The sequence below is a fragment of the Dipodomys merriami genome, unplaced genomic scaffold, assembly GCF_024711535.1.
Source record: "Dipodomys merriami isolate MVZ:Mamm:240054 unplaced genomic scaffold, mDipMer1.0.p SCAF_1, whole genome shotgun sequence".
NCBI lineage: Eukaryota > Metazoa > Chordata > Mammalia > Rodentia > Heteromyidae > Dipodomys > Dipodomys merriami.
Window position 1 is genome coordinate 17,404,675 of NW_027202270.1, and position 18,617 is coordinate 17,423,291.

General features: G+C 52.1%; 2 protein-coding genes across 3 annotated transcripts in view; one reads left to right on the forward strand and one right to left on the reverse strand.

The window, feature by feature from the left end:
• Pnkd (PNKD metallo-beta-lactamase domain containing) overlaps positions 1-18,617 on the reverse strand; it is a 64,931-nt gene that overhangs the window by 41,783 nt on the left and 4,531 nt on the right. The window lies entirely within an intron of this gene.
• Positions 1,774-17,552, forward strand: Tmbim1 (transmembrane BAX inhibitor motif containing 1). Its single transcript, XM_070017320.1, has 12 exons — positions 1,774-1,880; positions 11,088-11,327; positions 12,786-12,883; positions 13,644-13,708; positions 13,840-13,893; positions 14,366-14,416; positions 15,016-15,055; positions 15,403-15,440; positions 15,637-15,724; positions 15,996-16,091; positions 16,893-16,946; positions 17,307-17,552. The coding sequence occupies exons 2-12, from the start codon at positions 11,126-11,128 to the stop codon at positions 17,451-17,453; spliced, it is 933 nt and encodes a 310-aa protein (XP_069873421.1). The 5' UTR covers positions 1,774-1,880; positions 11,088-11,125; the 3' UTR covers positions 17,454-17,552.

The following is an 18,617-nucleotide window of genomic DNA, read 5'->3' on the forward strand; positions in this document are numbered from 1 at the left end:
CCCCCACTCTTTCTCTCTCTTTCACCAGTCCTGGGCCTTAAATTCAGGGCTTGGGCTCTATTTCAGAGCTTCTTTTGCTCAAGGCTAGGACTTGACCACTTGAGCCACAGCGTCACTTCTGTTTATGTGGTACTGAGGAATCAAACCCAGTGCTTCATGTATGCTAGGCAAGCACTCTACCGCTAAGCCACATTCCCAGCCTGCCTCATGCTCTCTCATGGCTGGCTCTCTACCACGTGGGCAATACCTCCAGTCTGGCGTTTATTAATTAGTTGAAAAAAGTCTCAAAGATTTGTCTGCCTGGGCTCGCTTTGAACTGGGTATCTTCAAATCTCACCCTCCTGAATAGCTAGAATTAGTAGTGTGAACTACTGATCTACATTTCAATGCAAGATATAATAACTGCTCAGTGACTTGGTAGCCATCTCAGCTTGTGTGTGTGCACTCTGAGATTTGCACAGGGCTGAAATCTCCTAACCTAATGTGTTCCCATTGTTAAGTCACTCATGACTAATTCTAAATAGAGATTCTGGTTCCCATGTCTGTTTGCATATCTGAAGTTATAAACTTGAAAAATATATTCATCTTAAAAATATGGAGTTATTAATTATGTTCATCACATATTAATTTATAATAATGTAAAAATGGGGAACAAATGTCCTCTAGGATGAAATTGATTTTAAAATTATCATATTCACTTGCTGCATTAACTCCCTTTGTTGTGGCTGTGCTGAGATCAGACCCAGGGCCTCACACATGCTGGGCAAGCTCTCTACCACTGGGCTGATGAAGACACACTCTCATCTTTAAAGTGGTGAGTGATGAAAAGTGTTCATGATTGGGGCTGGGAAGGTGGCTCAGTGGTAGAGCGCTTGCCTTGCATGCATGAGGCCCTGGGTTCGATTCCTCAGCACCACATAAGCAAAAAAGAAAAAAGCTGGAAGTGGCCCTGTGGCTCAAGTAGAGTGCTAGCTTTGAGCTGAAGAGCTGAGGGACAGTGTCCAGGACCAGAGTTCAGGCCCCTTGACCGGACCCTCCCCACCACCAAAAAAAAAAAGAAAAAGAAAAAGAAAAATGTTCATGATTAAAAAGGCTGAGGCAGGAGAGTATGGAGTTCCAGGCCAGCCTGTCCTACATTGCAAGACCTTGTCTCAAAGGGCAGGGGGGGGGGGGGAGAAAAAAAAAAGAATATGTCTTAGTGACAGCATACTTGCCTAGCATGCATGAGGCCCTGGGTTCGATTCCTTCATACCACATAAATAAAAAAGTAAACCAGAAAAGGAAAGTACATATCACCCGATGTGGAAGAAATAACTATATTGTCAAAGTTCATGGAATTCACAAACCTTATAGACCACAGTAAAGACAATTTGCCCCATGGAGGTAGAATGTGTTTGTGACTTTAAGTATCACTGTCTCACAATGTGAAATTTGTAAAATTTATGTAATCACTTAACCACACACACAAAGAAAACCAGAAAGCAGCGTGTACACACACACACTGCTTATGTGATGCTGAGGAATCGAACCCAGGGCTTCACGCATGCTTGGCAAGCACTCTACCACTGAGCCACCTTCCCTGCCCGGGAAGTTTTCTTCCTTACTGTGTCACTCTCCATCCACGAGCAAAGCATTCTTCCTGCCAAGGGGACAAAGTTCTGGGGCTCAAGTTCTCGGGTGGGGTGCGGCGGGGCGGGTCACTGGGGACCCCGGCGCCCCCTGGCGGCGCCCCGAGGCCCCGCCCCCAGAGGCTGGCTGGCGATGAGGCGGGGCGCGGATCCCCAGCCCAGCCCAGCCCTGTCCCGGCAGGACTCTGAGGCCCGAGCGCACCCGCGCCCCGCGCCGCGCCGCACCGCACCGCACCGCCGGGAACCACGCAGGCAAGCCGGGGGCCGGGGTGGCGGAGGAGGTCCCTGGGGACCGGCGGGGACCGAGCCGGGGAGGCCCGGCACCGGGGCGCGCAAACTTTGTGGGCCGGCGGCCGGCCTCTTCCGGAGCTGGCTTGGGGCGGGCCTGTTGGGCCCTGGGATCCCGAACCGGGATCTGTGGGCCGGCAGAGCGGTCCTCCGCCCGGGCCGCGGGCGCTTTGGCTTCCCGGGGCCGGGCAGCGCACTGGGGGCCCGGGAGAGCTGGCCAGGGCCTGGGGACGGCCCCCGGCACGCGCGGCTGTCTGCCGCAGGGCGCGTCCACCACGCCAACCCCGGTGGGGCCAGCTGTGAGTGGGACCTCGGAGCCCGGCACCTGCCCCCCGTTGCCATCTGGGTGTAGACAGGTGGATGCGTGGCTAAGTGGCGGGGGAAGGGGTGGAGGCCCTCGGCTGCCCGCCTTCCAGCCCCTGGGCCGGGTTGGGCAGCTGCTGGGAAGGGCCACTCTCCTCATGACCTCTTCAGGTCAGTGAAAATGAAATAAGGAAATGGAGAAAGCACGCGGGGAAAGCAAGGGAACGGAGTTGGGGAAAGAGAGGAAGGTTCCCCATCAGCTGGAGTTCTGCCGGGGCTCCATCCCCAGCCACCCCACTGTGGCCCCTGTCCATGGGCTGGGGCTTGACCTGGGCACCCTGGACACGGGGTGAGGGGGGAATGGGGAAGGCTGGGAGCTAGGGACAGAGCCCCGTGTCATGGAAGGCCCATCAGGTGTCTGGTTCTCTGGGGCTCTGAAATATTCATCCTGCGGATGAGCTTTGGTTTCAAAGCTGGTGCCTTTGGCCTGGCTAGTGGAGGCAGGGGGAGCCAACTGGGGCTGCTTTGTCTACATCAAAGTGGGAGCCCATACTTATTCCTCACCTACCTGCTCTCCCTGTCTCTCCAGTCCTGAAGCCCACTCAGTTTATACAGGCTTATAGGAAGGGGTGTGAACACTGTCAAACGCCTTGACATCCTCTGTCTTCTTGTGGCATGACTTTAGGGCCTCACTTGTAAAAATGAACACGTCAGAGAGGTAATGATGGGTGGCCTCTACGTGTTGGGAGAACCTCCTGTCATGAGCTGGGGTAATAGCCACCTCAGCCAAGCCTCCTCCCTCTGCAGACAGAAGCTGTCTATCTCTGAGCACCTCCAACCCCTGAACTTCTCATCCTAGGCCCTTTGGAAGGAGAATTGCTGAGCCTAGTGGTATACACCTATAGTCCTAGCACTCCAGAAGGTAATGCAGGAGGAGGATGGAGAGTTCCAGGTGAACTTCATGCAGGCCTGGATTGTAGAGCTACAGGTTTTGTTTGTTTTGTTTTTAACCTCTATCTAAAAACAACAACAAAAGAGCAGGAGCCACAGCAAAGGGATTCATATACTGATGGGTCTTTTGAGTGCCACACTGGGATGATCAGAGTGTGGGAACTCAGACACCTCTCTGAGAAGTTCTACCAACATGGCTAACACGATATGGGTCTTCAGGTTCTCCTGGGAGGAACTAACCACTTCCAAGCTCAGATTCTAGGCCAAATCCTGGCTTTTGTTTTGAAGGAGGAATGACAGCTAGAAGTCTACAGCGGCTGGGGGACATTCCATATGTTGGTCATGGAGGAAGGTGTGAGTCCTCTCTCTTAGACTGGCCTGTCCTTTTCCCAGTCCATAGTGGCAGTGTTTGGAGCTGCTTCCTGACTCTGCTACTGGAGATTCCCTCCGTGCCGTGGCAGTGAGTCACCTGTGGAAGTTACCGTAGCCACAGGAACTGGGGTGGAGTCGGGAGCTGCCAGCGGATCGTGTAGCTGACTCCTCCAGAATGAGTGAGGGTGCAGGCCTGCTTCCTAGTGAAGTTGTTCTCAGAGGCAGGCTGGGTAGAAGCGTGTGAGGAATTAGGACATGGAATTTTTTTCTGAGTAAGGTCCATCTGTAAAGTACAGGTGGCCTGGACAGCAGCATACAGGCTATGAATATGTGTCCCTGGGTGAAGGTTTCAGGCTGGAGGAATGCTGAAAAGGTGGTTAGAGGGGCTGGGAAGGTGGCTCAGTGGTAGAGCGCTTGCCTTGCATGCATGAGGCCCTGGGTTCGATTCCTCAGCACCACATAAGCAGAAAAAGCTGGAAGTGGAGCTGAGGCTCAAGTGGTAGAGTGCTAGTCTATAGCTGAAGAGCTCAGGGACAGCGCCCAGGCCGAGTTCAGGCCCCACGACTGACAAAAAAAAAAAAAAGGTGGTTAGAACAGGACTTTCTGAGCCAAGTGTTGGTGGCTCACACCTGTAATCCTAGCTACTCAGGAAGCTGGTATAAGAGGATTCAAAGCCAGCCCGGGCAGGAAAGTCCGGGAGACATTTATCTTCAATTAACTACTCAAAAACAAAGCCAGAAGTGGAGCTGTGGCTCAAGTGGTAGAGTGCTAGCCTTGAGCAAAAAGAGCTCAGAGATAGCACCCAGGCGCCCTGAGTTCAAGCCCCAGGACCAACTAAAGGAAAAAAGAAAAAAATCCAAACATTTTACTGGGCACCAGTGGCTCATGCCTGTAATCTTCGCTATTCAGGAGACTGAGATCTGAGAATCATGGGTTGAAGCAAGTCCAGGCAGGAAAGTCTGTGAGATTCTAATCTCCAATAAATACTGAGAAAAAGCCGAAGACTCAAGAGAGATAGCCTTGAGCAAAAGAGCTCACAGGACTGTCAAAAACAAACAAACAAACAAACCCCCCAAACCCCTAGGACTTTTAATATATCATTGTGACTTGTGAACTTCCAGTAAGAGGATATGGATGCTTTCCATTTGCACACTTATTCACTAATGTCTTCAGGGAACTGCCTGGCCAGTGATTTCTGCAGTCTCTGGTAGGTTAGTCTCTGCTCTTCCATTGCATGTAGACCAGCTATCACAGGAACCTAGCCTCTTGAGCCCTGCCCTTTCCTCTTCTCTACCACATTAGGCTATCCCTCCGGGCTGTGGGGGACTGAGCATCGAGGCTGGCCAGAGTACCTTCACAGCATTATGGGAGGAGCTTGGGAGGAGAGTTATGGTACCAGCCATACCAAGAACGTGGTATATGCTTGTCCAGTCAGTAGTGTGTTCCCACTGTGTCCTTAGGGTGCAGGTCATGCAGCTACTATTTATTGAGAGACAAACTGGTAGGGTGGAGTGGACTTCCATCATTCAGAGGGGAGGATACTCATCTTAAAGATCATTAGCTGGGCCTTGGTAGCTCATGCCTGTAATCCTAGTTACTCAGGAGGCTGAGATCTGAGGATCATGGTTCAAAGCCTGCCTGTGCAGGAAAGTCCCATGAGACTCTTATCTCCAGTTAACCACCAGAAACCTGGATGTGGCACTGTTGCTCAAGTGGTAGAGTGCTCATCTTGAGCTGAAGAGCTCAGGGACAGCGAGCACCCAAGCCCAGAGTTCAAGCCTCATGACTGACCAAAAAAAAAAAAAAAATAGATGTAAAAATTACGTCAGGAGATGTAAAGCTGACTACCTTGACTCATTCACTGGAGTCAGTACTAAAGCCAAGACAGGAATTGGTCCCTTCTTCCTAAACCCATGCCCAAGCATCAGATGACTTCCTTAGGGTATAGAGTAGATCTCAACAACACACTTGCTCAGTTTCTTCCTGGCCTTTTTGTTTTCCACTGGCTCACCCTGGTGCCCTGTGCTTCTGCTCCAGGCAGTGTAAAAGCACAGGCTGTGAACTTCAAAGAAAGCCTCAGCTTTGTTTAAACCCATCCACATTGCCTGCCTGCTGTGGGTCTTAGAAATGCTTCTCGTTTGAATGTCAGTTTTCTCAATGACAGAATGGGATCTTCTGTGAGCTTCAGAAGTGTCTTAGTTGCTACTGACATAGTTGCTTAGTAAGTCCATACTGGTAAGTGCTTCTCTGCCATCCCTGCCTACTTGTGGTTCTCCACTGTGGGTTAATTATCCGTCTCATTCCTCTGCCACTCTCCCCTTCCAACCTGGAAGTTCAGTTGAAAGGCAGGAAAGTTAAACATAAAGGAGGTGATAGGGGCTGTGTGCCAGAGGTGGTACCTGCCTTGCTGATGGTTTCCTTTTTTCTTATCTGAGTGTTGACATTGCTGGGGTCTTTGCCCCCAGAGGCCTGGGGAAGCAGCCATGCTTCCGGGAGTGACTTGTCTCCCTTGGAGACTGGAGCCAGCCCTCTGTGGATCTGGAGGGAGGCCATCTGGCAAGAGACTGGGTCTGGAGGGTGACAGAGCTGGGGAGGGAAGTAACAGGTTGGCATCCTGAAGTAGAGATCATGAGGGAACTGGGGGATAGGAGGCTTCTTCCGGTCTCTCTCCAGGGTGTGTGTGTGTGTGTGTGTGTGTGTGTGTGTGTGTGTGTGTGTGTGTGTGTGTGTGTGTGTGTGTGTGTGTGTGTGTGTGTGTGTGTGTGTGTGTGTGTCTGTGTGTCTGTGTGTGTGTGTGTGTGTCTGTGTGTGTGTGTGTGTGTGTGTGTCTGTGTGTGTGTGTGTCTGTGTGTGTGTGTGTGTGTCTGTGTGTGTGTGTGTCTGTGTGTGTGTGTGTCTGTGTGTGTGTGTGTCTGTGTGTGTGTCTGTGTGTGTCTGTGTGTGTGTGTGTGTCTGTGTCTGTGTGTCTGTGTGTGTCTGTGTCTGTCTGTGTGTCTGTGTGTGTGTCTGTGTGTGTCTGTGTGTGTGTCTGTGTGTGTGTCTGTGTGTGTCTGTGTGTGTCTGTGTGTGTGTCTGTGTGTGTCTGTGTGTGTCTGTGTGTGTACTTGTTCTGTCCTTTTGAGTTCCCAGACAGTGGGCAGAACTGAGAAGGAATTTCTAAACCCCTGACCAAGAAGTACTGTTGTGGGCTGGAACAGGAACTTTCTCAGCTTTGAGGCTTCCTGGTCTGTCAAATGACCAGATGATCTCTCAAGTCCATCCAGCTCTTTTTTTTTTTTTTCCTAGTCCTGAGCTTGAACTCAGGGTCTGGACCCTGCCTCAAGGCTAACATTGTATCACTTGAGCCACAGCACCACTTCTGGCTTTTTCTGTGTATGTGGTACTGAGGAATCGAACCTAGGGCTTCATGCATGCTAGGCAAGCACTGTAAACCACTAAGCCATATTCCCAGCATTTATATTTCAGTTTTTTTTTTGTTTTTTTGTTTTCTTTGGTCCAGTCGTGGGGCCTGAACTCTGGGCCTCGGCGCTGTCCCTCAGCTCTTCAGCTCAAGGCTAGCGCTCTACCACTTGAGCCACAGCGCCACTTCCGGCTTTTTTCTTTTTGCTTATGTAGTGCTGAGGAATCGAACCCAGGGCCTCGAGCATGCAAGGCAAGCACTCTACCACTGAGCCACCTTCCCAGCCCCTATATTTCAGTTTTTAGGCCTGCTTAATTTCATTTCTTAATTCCAGAAAGGCCAACCAAAGGGTATGGAGTACATTCTGAGCCCCTTGGTTCAGGTGGGCCTAGACACTGCAGAGTATGTCTTTCATTCCTCTGCTCCTGTGGCTGTGCAGTGGGGGAGGAAAAGGGAGGGAAAGAGCTAGTCCTGGGGACCTGGGCACTGTGGGTCGGGTGTGTTGCTGAGCCTGCTGGGTGGGGCTTCCTGCGATGCACACTTTGAGCTATTCTTTCCATTCTGCTCTGGGCATCGGTTCCTGGCAGGCAGGAGGGCAGGCTGCCTGGACCAGTCAGCTGCTTCTTTCTGTCCTCTCCACTTCTTCCTCCCCGCCCCCTCCACCAAGTCCCAGCACACACACACCCTCTTGCTGTAATCCCAGTAGCTCCTCCTCTTCTCTACAGATTCCAGAGTCTTAACCCTTCACACATGCCTGGAGAACCAGAGGGAGCCTGACCTCAGCAGGCTAGACCGACCTGCAGGGTCACCCTACTGAGGTACCTGGGGGTGAGGAGCTGCTCCCCCAGCTCTGCATGTAAAAACTCTGTCCACCAGTAAGTCCTGCTATTTGGGCCCAGAATCCACCCACTTCTGCTGGGGAGAGGGGAGCAAACTGAGATGTGTAACTGCCAGGACAGGGCAGAGCCTGAACTCAACCTTGTAATGATTCCAACTGCTTGTAGGCATTTGTTCCAAGTAGAGGCTTAATGCCTCCTGTACTTTCAGAAAATGTAGGCTTCCATTGGGTGCCTCACAGGCCCTCACAGCCACCAGGAGAACCCAGAGGACTTGATTTCTAGGCTTAAGGCTCATATTCTGTTTTCCTGTCTCCTTTTCCAGACTTCCCATTCCCCACTGTTGTTCTTCAGCTCTGATGTCTAGGTATGGCTAGGAAAATAGTTGGTCCCTTCCCTTCCCTTCCCCTCCCCGCTGGGCCATGCCAACTCTAACCCTCAGCCTGAGCAGAGGTGTGAAGTGGGAGGCCCCTCTTGTAGGCCTGGTGGAAGCTGGGGCAGGTGCAGAAGCTGCCACTCCACAGGCTCCTGCTGGCCCGACAGTGTTGAATTTTGGCATGGCTCAGAGGCGTGTGGTGGAAGTTGGCACCCTCACGACTGGCAGTAACGTGAGGGGTTTCCCCACCTGCACCAAAGACCAGGTTGCTCAGATTGTGTCCTGGCCCTGGGACCAGCTCTATTACAAGGATGGGTCACCACCCCATGTCCTGTAGCTATTGAGTAGGAAAAGGTAGAGTTAGCTTGGCCTGAGGTAAGCGAGTGCTCTCTTGTCTCTGGACCTCAGGTCCACAGATGGGAATGGAGCCCACTCTTCAGGGACTGACAGGGTGGTGTGCACTCTGGTCTTGCGTACACCTGCCAGTCATCATCTGTGTCTAGACTGGAAGCCATGGTAACAGGGATGGGAAGTTCAGGTAGACAGCATGGATCAATGAAAGACTGAAGTAGAGGGACTCAGAGAGGATCCACAGTCAGTGGTGGGACCCCAAGTCTCTTCTTCCACTCTAGTCAGGTATCCCTGGCCACAAGACTTCATTCTTCCAAGTCTCTGTTTTTCTTTGTGAGTGGGGACAATAACAACTATTTACCCTGCTGGGCCATGTGAGGATTTAATGACGTCCTTACTGACTGCTGCCAAAATGCGCCTGGAGTCAGGCATCATTCTGAGTGCTCTGTGTGTATTTTCTCTTTTATAATTACAACTCTGGGGGGAGGGTGGGTTGCAGTGACTAGTGTCAAGCTCATTTTGTAGGTGAAGACACCCAGGCATGGTGGGGTGGGGTGTTCAGTGGTGGTCTCTGGTGTGGTTGGGCTGGTGACTGACTCATTAAGGAAGTGGACTGGGGCCTGCGTGTCCCAGCAAGCAGGTCTACTGACTGATGAGCTCTGAAACCAGAAATGTCACAGGGCGGGGCCAGGGAGTGAAGGAGGGAGGCCAGTGAAGGCCAGTGAATCAGCAGCCTGCTGAGTTCAACTGGACCCTGGAGCCCCATCCCAGGCTGACCCTACTCTCTGTGAGTCACATTTCCTCATCAGTCTTGGAAGAGGGAGGGACATGGTCTACAAAGGGCAAATGTTACCAGGTAATGGTTACATCATGGTTTGGTGTGGAACCTTTTGCTCCAGGGGAAGGGAGAGGCACAATTTCTCTTCCTTTCTTTTCTCCTCTTCAGAGGCGCCACATGTTACAATTACTTGTGATGGTGTTTCTGCCTTTCCATGGCCATGGCCATTCCCCAAGCTAGTTGCTGGGGGGCCACACTGCTGTACCGTGGCCCCACATGCTCTCCTGGTTTGCCTGTCAGGAAGGCTTTCTTCTCCCTCACCTGATGCAGTCTTGCTCTCATTCTGTCCCATCTGCTCTGGGGAGATGGAGAGAGCTTTCCTCCAAATAAACCATCCAGAGACCTGGCCTGCTATTCAATCCTTGCCACCTCCCACTCTGAATCACCCGCGTTGTCCTGAGAGAAGACAGAAGACAGGCCTTTATCTAATCCCTGAACGACACTGGGTGTCTTGAAAAGAGAGGCCAGATGCTCCTGCTTCCAGCAGTGCTCTGAGGATGGTTGCTGACCTCAATCTGGGGTGTCCTCCTTGTGGGTCCTCAAGATCTGCTCTGGGTGATGCTGGGGGCTGGGGTGGTCCTGTCAAGAGATGCAGACTCTGGAAAGGTTTCTCCTATTCAGGATAGGAAGATATTCTCCTTAGCTCTGTCCAGACACTGAATGCCACCTCACATGGGGGACACCATGTTAGGGGACATGTCTTTGTCAGAGAGGAGGCCTAAGGAGAACAGACTACCAGGAAGGACAAGTGCCCAGAATCCCAAAGAGTTTCATTCTGTTTGTGCTACTAACCTGCTAGTTGTGTGGTCCCCTGATCCTGGCTTTTAACTCTCACCTGCAGTGAGCATTCAGGGTTGTTCAACTTGAAGGTCCCTTCCACCTGCCTCTCAGGCCTTCCACACAGGGCTCTCCTTGCTGCAGAGGTCCTTCCTTGTCTTACAGCCTCTGCTTACTCTCCTCCTGACCAGTCACTGCCCCAGAGGAGACTCCAGAGATGCCCTCAGTGGGGGCTGTCGGGGCCCTGGGAAGGCCAGGGTACAGAGCGTGGGCCACAGGCCACCTCTGACTATCTGCCAAGCTGCAGCAGTTGTCTAAGGGAAACACAAAGTCCTGCACTTTTGCAGGGCCTCCAGTTTCCAGCTCAGCCTACCCTGGCCAGGGCCTGGGAGGGCCTCTCCTCCTGGGGCCTGGCAGCTTTGGCATGGCTGGCTTGTTTTCCTCTTCCTCCTCCCTGCTCTCCAATTTGAGTCTTGGCTCCACCCCAGCTCTGACTCTCTCTGGCTTGGCACTCCAGCCAGCTGCTGTGGGGGCTGGGCTGACCCTCCAGAGGGTCCTTGCTAGCCCTGGCCCTCATTAGGTGACTCTGCTTGGGCCATCTAGCCGTTTCCCTGTTTCTTCCCTGGTTCTATTGTGAAACCACCAACACCCAAAGGTTTTCATAACTGAGAACAGGGAGTTGTGGGGTGACCCTTTTTTTTGCCTGGCACACCACTGATGCTTAGCTACAGTTCTGTTCATCTAAGGAATCCTCCCTCTCTCCTGTGGCCAGAAGTTTTGCAGGGAAGGGAGGACTCTGGGGGGAAAAAGTCTAAAGGTAGGAGGGCCAGGGGTTAGGTGTTGGGTGTGGCCTTCAGGCTGTAAGTGACATGTACGATCTAGGAACAGGGGCTTTTCTTGGTAGACTTCCTGGAAGGGGACAGGGTGAGACACGGCACACTCCTGACGGCTTTGCTTTCCATTGCAGCTCCTAGCAGCTGGGGTTCCCTCACCTCTTGAGTGGCCATGTCTAACCCCACCGCCCCGCCTCCATATGAGGACCGCAACCCTCTGTATCCTGGCCCTCCACCCCCTGGAGGCTATGGACAACCATCTGTTCTGCCAGGCGGATACCCTGCCTACCCTGCCTACCCACAGCCTGGCTACGGTCACCCTGCTGGCTACCCACAGCCAATGCCTCCCATGCACCCGATGCCCATGAACTATGGTGAGTGCTAGAAGGTAGGAGAAGGTGAGGGGAAGGACGCAGTGCTCAGGGCTGATGATGTCACCTCCTTTCAGTCTCCTTCTCATCTTCCCCTTTGGTCCCTTCCTTCTCATCTTGGTTTAGATCTCCTTCCATTTCCTGTCTCCCTCGCCTTCTACTTCTCCCTCCTGGCTTCCTCAGTCACTTGCTTTCCCCAGTATTGAGCAAGGAGACTGAGGCCATAAGACATATGGCCTCAGGGAGGGAGCTGGATGGAGTAATGGTGTCTAAATGGATACCTAAGTAAATATTTCTCAACAAGTCCCCTGTCATCCTGCCATGTCTTCCTTAGGAACTCTTTCTGTACCCCTAAATGTTGGTTTTATAAAATGTCCTGGGGTTGGATGCATCCTCTTCTATGAAGTAGAGTCTGAGTTTTGCAACTATCCCAAGTCATTTAGAACTACCTTTGGCATATATCAGGGTATCTCAGGTGAGACTAGGATGTAGTGATGCTCTTCTCTTGGGGGAATTTTTATTTTGTAACTACTTGGGTTTGAGTTCAAACCTTCACACTTGCTAGGCAGGTACTACCACTTGAGCCATGCCTTGAGCCCGGTATTTATTTATTTTTTTTGGGTCCAGTTGTGGGGCTTGAACTCTGGGCCTGGGCGCTGTCCCTCAGCTCTTCAGCTCAAGGCTAGCGCTCTACCACTTGAGCCACAGTGCGACTTCCAGCTTTTTTTTTTTTTTCTGCTTATGTGGTACTGAGGAATCAAACCCAGGGCCTTCTGCGTACAAGGCAAGCGCTCTACCACTGAGCCACCTTCCCAGCCCTGAGCCCGGTATTTTTTAATTTTCTATTTTTTTGCATTTGAATTGAGCCCAGTATTGTACATGTTAAACACATGCTTCACCTCTGAGCTGCATTCTGGGTAGATTCTGCAGGCAGTTCCCAAAGAGGCATCCGAGAGATGTGGGAGGCCTGTAGCAGCTCTAGCATCATGGAGTCAGTGTGTGGCAGCTCTCACCTGGACAGGTGTTCTGATGCAGGGTGTAAGACAGCCCTCACATGTGAGTCATGCAGCATGCCTGGGATGTCTGCTGTAGTCCACAGCCCTCACCCTGTATCCCCTGCACACACCCACAATGTGCAGTTTTCCTCCCTTTTTTCAGCCCCTCCATCCTAGATGCCACTGCTCTGCCAACCAACTCTGCTCTTGCCTGAGTGAAGCACCCAGAATCCTTAGCAGATACGCCGATGGGATGGCTCTCATCTAAGACCCTTTGTGCCAGGCCAGCTGGGCTTGCTCTAAGGGAATCTAGAGAGCCCTAGGTTAGGAGTGCAGTTCTTGCATAGTAATGTTTGTCTTTAGGTTGAAGATACCTGAGTCTTTGTATGAGGCAGGGTCAGCCAGGCTATGGAAGGGAGGCCCTGTGTCCCAGGTCTCCAGTCCGTCCCATGTAATCTATCTCTAGGCCCTGGTGGCTATGATGGGGAAGAGAGAGCTGTGAGTGACAGCTTCGGGCCTGGAGAGTGGGATGACCGGAAAGTACGACATACCTTCATCCGAAAGGTAAGATGGTGGGCGATGGGTGGACCCATGCCCTTGCACTGGAGAGACAGGGGAGGGCTGGATGTATCAGTCCTGGGCTGGGGTCGCAGTCACATGTAAATACACTGGCTGATCACCTTCCCTTGGTCCTGGACTGTCCTCCATAGGTGTTCCTGGCTTCTCTAACTCTAATGCCCCCCTCCTTTCCATCCTCTCATTCTTGACCTTATTTTGGGAGGGCAGAGTCAATCTTGGAAAATCTCCTACCTGGGTTCCTCCCCAGTGTGTGGCCTTCCCCAGACCTTGTTCTGCTAGACAGAGAGCAGCAGGGAGCTGGAAATGATCCCACTCATGCCTAATCCATCTTTCCCTTGCTCCCTCTGCATGGAGCCCTGCTCAGAACAGACACACAGCCTGTTGTGCTGAACACTGAAGGTGCACGGCCACCGCTGGAGTTGCAGGGGCAGCCAGGCAGGGTAAACTGAGGCTGGATGCTGGACAGGAGAGAGATAACCAGGAGCAGTGGGAGGGGGATGGAGGCCGTGAACCAGACTCCCAGCTGGGGCCACATCTAGGCCAGGCTGCCATGGAGGAGGAACCTTTGAGTGACCACAAGAGGAACAGAACCTTCAGAAAGAAAAACTCCCCTCCTGCCACAGGGAAGAGCAAGAGTCCTGTGTCCTTTGGACCCCTTGATCTTGGGCTGGCTGCTTTCTAGGGAGAGCCCAGGGTATGGGGTGGGGGTGGGGTTGACCCAGGTTCCTGGCCATCTGTATTCCAGGTCTACACCATCATCTCAGTCCAGCTGCTCATCACAGTGGCCATCATTGCGATCTTCACCTTTGTGTGAGTCTCTGGGCCCTCTGCCTACTCTAGTCAGCCCTGGGATCTCGGGGTTCCCCACTGGGCTGCCTCATAGCCTGGGCCTGGAGGCAGAGAAGCCATGGTGTGTCTCTCTCATCCTTCCCTTCTCACAGGGAGCCGGTCAGTGCATTTGTGAGGAGGAACGTGGCAGTATACTACGTGTCCTAGTAAGTATGTGCTGTCTCTGCTCGGGGAGGAAGGAGGGAGAGGAGGAGGGCTGGCAGTCCTGGTTTCCAGCTAACCAGCTTTGCTTAGAGCTAGGCTCAAAATACTCTCTGAGCATCCTTCCCCATGGTAGGGGCTAGGTTCCTAGACTGAGGAGTACACCCAGATGAAGAGTAGCAGGATCACAGAATGCCAGGGTAGAGTGGGGGATGATGGACAAACCGTAATGGCGACTGCATGGTGCTCCCTAAACTTCCTTCCTCGTTGAACCCTTGTGTTAGAGCTCTCAGGGCCCCTGACTGTAGAGTGGAAAGGGTATAGGCTGGGGTCCTCAGGCTGGGATGGAGAGACACAGGATGTCCTTTTTCTTCCAACTAAATAGCTTTTCTGCAGACTTCTGAGCAGCCATTGGGTGCAATGCCCAGGCTAGTTGGGAGGGGAGGAGGGCGGCTCATCTCTCTCCTATCTTCACAGTGCTGTTTTCATTGTCACCTACCTGACCCTTGCCTGCTGCCAGGGACCCAGGTGAGTCCCACAGACGGAGGCAGTGAAGGGTGCAAGGGGTGGAACAGGGACCAAGCTTGGGCAAGCTTGGGAAAAATGGGTTTTCTCATAGTGGTTGAATGGACTCCTAAGAAATATTAGAAGGATGTTGAGGGTGATGTGGCTAATGTTTAATGTACAAAGCAGGAAGTACTATTATGGGGATCTATCTAGCTATCAGTCTGATTGATAGCAACCCTGCAGGATATGCAGCATTTTAACTACTTAAATAGAAAAAAAGTTTAAAAAAAAAAAGTGGGGGAGGAGAGAATAAGGGAAAAAAAGGAAGGGGCGGGAAGGTACAGGGTACAAAAATAAAACCAAGAAAGCCCAAGCAGGAAGAACGCAAGGCTTAGGAAGGCTGAGCTGAGCAACTTCCTCCCAGCCCTCAGGCAGACAGTCTAAGCGCTGCAAACAAGACTAAGTTTTTCTGGCCCCACAGGACAGGTGTGTCCCATGTTGTCCCTGTGTAAACACCTTAAGCAGGCGCCAAAAGCCATGTGAAGGTCCTCTCTCCAAGAGCTAGGCTTACTCCTGCAAGCAGGCACAGGCACATAACCAGTGCTTCTCTCTCTCCTCAGACGCCGGTTCCCATGGAACATCATCCTGCTGACCCTCTTTGTAAGTCGACAAGGGTAGCAAGAAGGCGGTCCCAATAAGGCCAGGGACACCACTGAGGAAGGAAGACCCTGGATATCTCCCAGCCTCCTGCCTCCTGCTAGTGGTCTCAGTGACTGCTCTTTCCAGCTCAGTCACATCTGAGTCACCTCTGGCTCTAGCAGACTACCAAGGCTGTCCCCCAGAGCCTCGCTGTTGTGTGGTTTTGTTTTTGCTTTATTATTATTATTTTTTTAATTTGGTGGTAGAGATGGAACCCAGTGCCTGCATCCTGGGCAAGCCCTTACCACTGAGCTATACCCCAGCCCTACCCTTCTTACGAGATGCCTTTATTTCTCTGTTTCCCTCAGACTTTTGCCATGGGCTTCATGACGGGCACCATTTCCAGGTACGCTCAGGGACAGCCTGCCACACTCTTGGGAGGGTGAAGTAAGGGGAGTAGGCTATTCTTGGGCTGGCAGTTATCTGTGGGAAGTAGAGCCTGGGCAGGATTCTTCTGAAAGTGGTGAGTCTGAAGTCTTCTAATAGCTTATACTTTTGGCCTTTCTTCCCTCCTTCCCCCTCTTGCCCCCCGCCCCCCACAGTATGTATCAAACCAAAGCCGTCATCATTGCGATGATCATCACAGCAGTGGTGTCCATTTCCGTCACCATCTTCTGCTTTCAGACCAAGGTGAGGGCACAGAGGGCCCTTCCATAGCCACCCACCCCTTTCCTCTATACCCTTTGGGTTTGACACCTGAGCTGGCCTGGGAGGGCCCAGAATCCTGCAGACCTAATTCCCTCCCCGCCACTCCCCCTGCATGTTCACAGCTGCTTCGTGTGTCTGTCCTTTGCATGCCATGGTTGTGGTCAGGAGTCAGCACGGGGCCCCCAGCAGGGGGCAGGGCCAGTGTGGCTGTTATGGTAGTCATCTGATGGTGCCTCTTTCTGCCTTCCTGTAGGTGGACTTCACCTCCTGTACAGGCCTCTTCTGTGTCCTGGGAATTGTGCTAATGGTGACTGGGATTGTCACCAGCATTGTGTTGTACTTCAAATATGTGAGTGTCCCAAGAGGAGTGGGGTCTGTGGGCCCAGTGCTCAATGCAGACTTGCTGTGTACAGCAGGGCCCCTCCTGGCCCCTGGCCCCTAGGCAGGCTCTGACCTCCAGAACATCTCCACTGGCCAGCAAAGGTGCTGTCTTTTTCAGTTAGGGTATAATTCATTTTTCTTTGGAGACAGGTTGCCCTGGGAGCCATGGTACCTAGAACCCTAGACAGTGGCACTGAGTTCCTATGCAGTGGGTTAGCTGTCTGACAGCTTAGACCACCATCTGTTCTGGGAGACAGTGGGAAAGTCAACAAAAGGACTGAAGAAATGGGCCTAGATGGAAGGGACTTCTGGAATCCTTCACTCTGGGTCCTTCTTGGATTCTCGTCACCTGAGGGAGAGCATGGGTCCTGACCATGGGGAGAGAGAGCCCCTCTTCTTCAGCCTGTCCCTCCCAGGATGGGTTTTAGGAACCAGGAGGCTGCTCTACCTGGTCTACTGAGTGCTCACCATTACTAGGGCTGTAACTCAGATGCCTGTACCTTGACTAGCTCTGAAGACTGGTTTGGCTAAAAGATACTATGCTGGTTTTATATGGCCATTGTAAGATGCCCTCTGCTTTTTCTGCCACATATATCACCATTCTTAATTTCTCCCAGGACATAAAAAGGCATGACCTGGGCTCCTGGACAGCTAGCTTCCTCAAACTCCCCACTCATGCCCAAATCCCAAGTGCTCAACGGGTCCCAAGGGTCTGCCTTGGTTGTCTTTGCTCAGATTTCTAACACTAACCCGTGTCCTTCTTCCCCAGATTTACTGGCTCCACATGCTCTATGCTGCTTTGGGGGCCATTTGTTTCACCCTGGTAAGTCCCTGGGTCCTCCAGGAGCTTGGGAGGGGACAGGGATGGAATTAGGTGGCTTGAGAAGCAGGAATGAGTGGTTCCCTTTCCCACTGTCAAAAAGAGTTCAGTGATTTTCTAGGATCCCACTGTCTGCTTGCTGTTAGCATGTTTGACAGGCTGTATTCAGAGACAGCTGAGTGTCTATCTTCTCTAGACAGTGAATTGCTTGAGGGCAGAGCCCTGTGTCACACTGGTCCTTAATGAGTCCCCTAAGCATGCTGCATGGTACACAGGCTCTCAGGACAACTCTGCTGACCAGAAATAAGCTCTGGACCCCGGGACACTGGGTACTCACTTCTGTCCCTGTCCCTGTCCCTGCAGTTCCTGGCTTACGACACACAGCTGGTCCTGGGGAACCGGAAGCATACCATCAGCCCAGAAGACTATATCACGGGTGCCTTGCAGATCTACACAGACATCGTCTACATCTTCACCTTTGTGTTGCAGCTCGTGGGGGATCGCAACTGAAGCACCCCATTTCACACACCCTGGCCTTTCCCTTCCCTGGAGGGCTAGGCCCTGGGCCTCAGGCCTCTTCTTACCCTCACGTAATATGTCCAGTTTTCTTTCTGTCCTAGGGATGGGTGGCCTCTAGCTGTGGATGTATGGGAACCTGAGGGGCTCAAGTTGCTGAGAACTCTTGCCATTGGTAGCCAGGCAAGGACTGGGCTGAAGTTTTGTCTCTGCCTTCCACACAACTCTTAGCAGCTACGGTTGTGTGTATATGTGAAAGGAGCCTCTTTTATTGTCAAAAGGGAATATGAACATGGAAGGACCTTCAAGATGAAGAGATTCATCTCCCTCCTCTGCCACAGGATCCTAGGCCAGGTAGCCAGAACTGTTCTCTCCTAAACCCCAAAAAGCCATATATATAGCCGTGTCACCAGCACCTGGACTCACAGGACTCTACCCTGCACTCCCTAGGCTTGGCACCTCTTAGCTCTGGATGATAGAAGAGCTCTGCACCCAGAGCCTCTGCTCCAACTTCATGTTTCAGTAACATGTATATATTGTTTTATCTAGATTAGGGGTGGGGGAAGAGAGAAAGCAAAGTAGAACATAGGGCCCAATCCAGAGCAATATCTATCCTGGGCTTCTTTCAGGCTTGGATGGTGGTAGAGAATAGCCACTGGAGCCATCTAGGTCCTGTTCTTCAAACCTACTTGAGGGCTGCTGAGATCTTTTGTCACAGGAGCCTTTCTCCACACAGTTGCTCAGAGGAGAAAGTGGGGAGGGAGGCCGAAGGTCTGCAAAACTGGTTTGTAAGATCTCAAGCATGACTGGGAAGCAGGGTGAGGAGCCATAGTGGGAACAGGGGAAATGCCTTAGGGCCCACTGGTCTGAGAAATACCGAAGCCGGCTATGATACCCAAGGAGACTGTGTGTCCTTTCCTCTGCTCACCCAGGGAGGGTCCTGGGTGGAGAGTGATGTCCTTTCTCCATCTGGTCTGACCTTCTGCTGGAGGGTTTTAGACTGAAGCCCCGACTGCCACCAGCCACCGCTTTCTTCGTAATACAAGTGCCTGAAGCTGGGATGGAGGTTGGGGACATCAGCACAAGGATATCATTATAACTTCTCTATTGAGTAGTTTATCCTAAATATATCACATGAAGAGGTATCAATTCGAAATG

Bases quoted from the DNA above. Each gene is read 5' to 3' on its own strand.
- Tmbim1 (XM_070017320.1), top strand. From the start codon at position 11,126: ATGTCTAACCCCACCGCCCCGCCTCCATATGAGGACCGCAACCCTCTG. The intron at 13,894-14,365 runs GTAAGTATGTGC...CTATCTTCACAG, and splicing joins GCAGTATACTACGTGTCCTA to TGCTGTTTTCATTGTCACCT. The intron at 16,947-17,306 runs GTAAGTCCCTGG...CTGTCCCTGCAG, and splicing joins GGGCCATTTGTTTCACCCTG to TTCCTGGCTTACGACACACA.